This window comes from Mus caroli, chromosome 5 (assembly GCF_900094665.2).
Source record: "Mus caroli chromosome 5, CAROLI_EIJ_v1.1, whole genome shotgun sequence".
Taxonomy (NCBI): Eukaryota; Metazoa; Chordata; class Mammalia; order Rodentia; family Muridae; genus Mus; species Mus caroli.
This window is the reverse complement of record NC_034574.1, coordinates 128959815-128964856: the sequence shown is the minus strand read 5'-3', so window position 1 is coordinate 128964856 and position 5042 is coordinate 128959815. Positions and strand designations below refer to the sequence as shown.

The following is a 5042-nucleotide window of genomic DNA, read 5'->3' as shown; positions in this document are numbered from 1 at the left end:
GTGGTAGAGCCCCTGCCTAGAATCCTTTACTGAGAGACTGGGGTGGTGACTCATGTAGAGCAGCCTCCTGCCCAATTTATACAATGCTGGGGCTCAGACCCAGGCACCTAGGCCCTCATGCTAGATAATCACCTTAACTGGACTTGGGTTTGGTGTTTGTTTTTTGTTTTTCCAATTATTGTTTTCATTTTGTTTGTTTTTACTGAAACAGGGTCACACAATATAGCCCATGATGGCCTCAAACTTGAACTCCTCCTGCCTCAGCTTCCNGAATGCTGGGATATAGGTGTGTGTCATCACGCCCAGCTTCTGAGTGTGTGTTTGTGTTGGCTGAACTGCAGATGAAACCCAGAATCTGACGTATGCCAGGCAGTTGCCCCATCACTGAGCTGCATCGTCAACCTGAGCGTGGTTTGAGCGTACCATTTGAATTCAGGCACAGCCGCTTGGTTGAGCCTGTAATGCCAACAACGTCATACGGAACGGAGTCGGGAGGATCAGTTCAAGGTCATCCTCAGCTCCACAGCNGAGTTTGAGGGCAGCCTGGACTATGAGAGACACTGTCTCAAAAATAAAGGTGCTTGCTGAGCACACACGGAGCCCTACGTTTAATTCCCAGCTCTGCATAAACTCTGCGTGGTTCACACCTGTAATTCCAGCACATGAGAGGTAGAGAAAGGAAGATCGGGAGTTCAGGGGCATCCTTGGCTATAAAACAAGTTTGGGGTTATCCTGGGTATATGACAAACCCTGTCTTAATTCTTCCAGAAAAAAATATAAACAATACATCAGCTGAACTAGGAGCTGAATGCCCCCACTCTTCCCTCTGTGGCAGACGCTTGAGCTGTGGCCAGGATACTGTGGAAAAGCTAGCCATTAAGACACATCCCACAGGAAAGCCATTGGCTGAGTCTGTCTAGAACAGTTCNCAGCCAGTGGGTGGAGACCTCCTCATAGGGGTCAAANGACCCTTTTCCGGGCGTGGCATAAAATCATCAGAAAACACAGATATTTACATTATGATTGAGAAGAGTATCAAAATTAGTTATGAAGTAGCAAGGAAAATAATGCTATAGTTGGGGGCTCACCACAACAGGAGGAACTGTATTGAAGGGCCGTGGCATTAGGAAGGTCGAGATGAATACCTCCTGGGATTCTTGTGCCCTGCCCACCCTGAACCTGGAAGCACGAGCTGACCAGCCATGAGAGCAGCACAATGCATGGCCTGGGTCTCGTGAGGGAAGGCAGGGAAATGGCAGGAGCTCTATCCACTTCCGACAACCCCATGCCCAATCCAGCTGCCCATCAACACAGCCTCACGCCCCTCCCAGACCCTGAGCAGAGAGACTGGAAACTTGGCCTGGTAACCCACNGAAGATGGAGGGGGCACTGTGACCCAGCCCTGCCGTGCNGTGCAGTCTGTAGGGATGCCCTGAATAGAGGAGCTTGGTGTGGTGTCTGCTTCTGGCTGGGAAGAGCCATTAGGCTCCAGAGCTGAGAGGATGGAGGGGGTATAGAGAGGAGTGTGGGATAGGAGCTGCGAGTTTTAACAGGCCTGGCCCCAGGTAACCTAGAACCTGCAGCAAGGCTGCGCTGGTGACCCCAGCTCTCAGTCAAACCCCCGTCCNTACATAGAGTCTCTTAGATTCAGTCTTTCTCTGGACCCAACCCAACTCCTCAGCATTACGGCAGTTACAGAGCATTTATTTATGACAGCAAACCACTGTGGCATCTGACCTAGGAGGCCAGACAGTGGCAAAGCAGTATGAGGTGGGCAGCCTGGTCTCCTGGGTGAAGAATCTGGGCCATGGGGACTACAGGAGCAGTCGGGTCTCCCAAAGAAGCAGGTGTCATGGTTGTCCCTCGCAGACATGGAGAAGACCATGCTGGGNCACAGCCCTCCCCAGAACAGTTGACAATGATCCTGAGCATATCTAGGATCTGCAAACACCTGACAGGGACTCCATGGACACCTCATNGACACCTCACGTCTGTAGCTCTAGAAGGTGATGGGGCTCTCTGGCTGCTGGGCTGGCCAGGCTGGAGCCATGGGCTTCTTGAAGGTCTTGCAGCACACGAAGCAGCTGGGCCAGCGAGTCCTCGGGAGCTGGATGGGATATGTTGTAGGGAGGGCAGATGTGGCGTCCAGAGTCTGAGAACCCATGTGTCCCTGGAGGCAGCTGAACCACCAAACCCCGAGTTCCAGATGAGAGTGACCTACCTCCATCACAGCCTGTGGGTGAGACGCCGGCTTCTGTCGTCCCACGCAGGAGCTGGTATCTTTCCCTGCAGAGGAAGGCAGAGTGAGGGCCANCAACCACAACTAACTTGCTGGGAAGGCAGAGATGTCACAGGGGTTCCCCGAACAGGGAGTGCTGCTCCAGGGGTACAAACAGGTGCTTTCAGTCCACAAGGAATCAACTCAGGCCCAGCCTCCACGTTTCTAGTTCCAGCCACGTTCCTCTCACCGTTCAAACACAAAGCAGCCAAAAGTCTCTCCCCACCAATACTTGTAAAGCTCTTCTCTCCATACAGCCAAGCCTGACTTGGAAATTGCAATCCCCCTGCCTCAGCCTCCCTAGTGCTAAGGGTACAGGAATGAGCACTGTGCCTGGCCAGAAAGAGAATGGCAAACCCAGCCAAGCTGTGTCACCCTGGTTTTGCAGGGCCTATGAGAAATGAGCCCAGATGGGGTCTGAAGGACACCAAATGCCAGTTACGGGGTGGGGGGTAAGTTAGGGGTAGGGTTGGAATGCCTGGTCTTCCTTGTGCTGGGCTAGCCCTCTTTGATTGTCTTACAGGCCTTGTTATTTCAGTGTTTCTTTTTTGTTCTTGTTTTGTTTGTTTTGTTGTTGTTTTGTGGGTTCTGTTTGTTTCTGATACAGGGTCTCACTATGTAGACCATGCTTGAACTCCCTCTGCCTTTCCAGTGTTGGGATTAAAAGCATTCCCTACCAGTCTGACATGGTGATGGATGCCTTTAGTCCCAGTACTTGGGAAACAGAGCAGATCTTTGAGTTCCAGGCCAGCCTGGTCTGCAGAGCAGGTTCTAGAGATACACAGAGCCCTGTCTCAAAAAGGGGGTGGGGTGGGGTGGGGCTGGAGAGATGGCTCAGCGGTCAAGAGCACTGGCTACTCATCCAGAGGTCCTGAGTTCAAATCCCAGCAACCACATGGTGGCTCACAACCATCTGTAATGGGATCTGACGCCCTCTTCAGGCATCAGGTGTACATGCAGATAGAACATTTATATACATTAAATAAATAAATAAATAAATAAATAAATAAATAGGAAAAGAAAAGAATCCCATCACATTTAGCTGTTTTGATTTCCAAGATTGGGTCTTATTTTGGTTTTGGTTTTTTTGAGACAGGGTTACTCTGTATAGCCCTGGCTGTCCTGGAACTTACTCTATAAACCAGGCTGGCCTTGAACTCAGAAATCCGCCTGCCTCTGCCTCCTGAGTGCTGGGATTAAAGGCGTCGCCACCACACCCAGCTCCTTCTCATTCTCCTGCCTCCACCTCCAGAATGCTGGGATTATAGTCATGAGCGCTGTGCCTAACTCTGAGGTTCTGTTGGGTTTTTTTTTTTTTTGTTTTTTGGAACAGGGTTTCTCTGTGTAGCCCTGGCTGTCCTAGAATTCACTCTATAGACCAGGCTGGCCTTGAACTTGGAGATTCTCTCACCTCTGCTTCCCAAGTGCTAGAAATAAAGGCATGCACTATCATGCTCCGATTTTTATAAAAAACTTTAAAACTTATTATTTTATATGTATAGCTATTGTGTGTAAACATGTGAATGTTTGTGCAGCACATGTGTGCATGCCTGGTTTTCGAAGAAGCCCAAAGAAGGTGTTTGACCCTCTTGGAACTGGAGTCACAGATAATTGTGAGATATCAGGTCAGCGTTCAAAACTGCTGAGTCATGTTTCCTGCCCAGGTTTTTGGAGGATGTCCAAAACCCTGGAGGATCACTGAGTAAAAAGGATGACCTTTGAGTCACTTGCCTGGGGTCCAGGATGCACGTGCAGACAAGCAGTCCCTTTTGTGTAGCCCAGGAGAAGGCTGTAGGGAGCTGAGATGGCCTCAGAGCATCCTCCAGCCTGGCCCCACCCAGTGATTCAGAGCTAATGGGGCCCAGGGATCCTGTTGGGCAAAGTTGTTTTAGAAAGCATCCTAGAGCCTGGTGATAGTAGTATGTGCCTTTAAATCTAGCAGTCAGTAGGCAAAGGCAGATGGATTTCTGAGTTCAAGGCCAGCCTGGTGTACAGAGTGAGTTCCAGGACAGCCAGGGGCTACACAGAGAAGCCCTGTCTAAAATCAAAACAAAACAAAACAAAAACAACAAAAAAGAAAGAAAGAAAGCATCCTGTCTTAATTAGCAAGATAACTCAGGAACTCAGAATTAGCGGAGGGCAAAGCCAGTGTTCTGCCNTCATCTCCAGAAGGCTGGGTAGATGGGGTCAAATTAGCACAGGAAGCAGTTGTGACCGTGACCTCTGTCCTCCTAATAGGAGATGACCTCATGATACAGACTGGCAGTGGGAAGGAGGTTGGCCTCATTAAAAGGGGGAGAATGTAGGGCCAGCAAGATGGCTGGGGAGGAAAGGAGCTTGCTGCACAACCCCAGGACCTGAGTTCAATCCTTGAAATCTACATGAAAGTGGAAGAAGAGAACTGACTCCACGACGTTTCTTCTAACAACACAAGTGTGATAAGAAGCACAGGCCCCATGTACACATTAGATACACACAAAACAAAATAAGCAAAAAAGATGGCCTGTCATTTCAACTACTTGAGAGACTGAAACAGGAGAACCACGTTGAAGACCCTGAGGACCATGGAGATAGATAGCTCAGTTGGCAAGTGTTTGCTCTGCAAGCATGAGAATCCTAGCTTGAGCCCAGTTTCCATGTAAAAGCCAGGCACGGTAGTGCTTGCTTGTCATCAAAGATAGGTGGGGATTCTGGGAAGCCAATTTTATCAAAGTAGTGAGCTCAAGACTAATCAGAGAACTTGTCACAAAAATGAAAAAAAAAA

The 5042-nt window shown here is 49.4% G+C and overlaps 1 protein-coding gene across 1 annotated transcript in view; it reads right to left on the bottom strand.

Annotated features, from left to right (window-relative positions):
* Window positions 1-1687: 1687 nt before the first annotated feature.
* Rasa4b (RAS p21 protein activator 4B) overlaps window positions 1688-5042 on the bottom strand; it is a 27958-nt gene continuing 24603 nt past the window's right edge. Inside the window, exons 15-16 of the mRNA XM_029477810.1 lie at window positions 2222-2286; window positions 1688-2107 (exon numbers count right to left, since the gene is read on the bottom strand). Coding sequence (XP_029333670.1) covers window positions 1986-2107; window positions 2222-2286 — 187 coding nt within the window. The 3' untranslated portion in view covers window positions 1688-1985. The remainder of the gene's footprint in view (window positions 2108-2221; window positions 2287-5042) is intronic.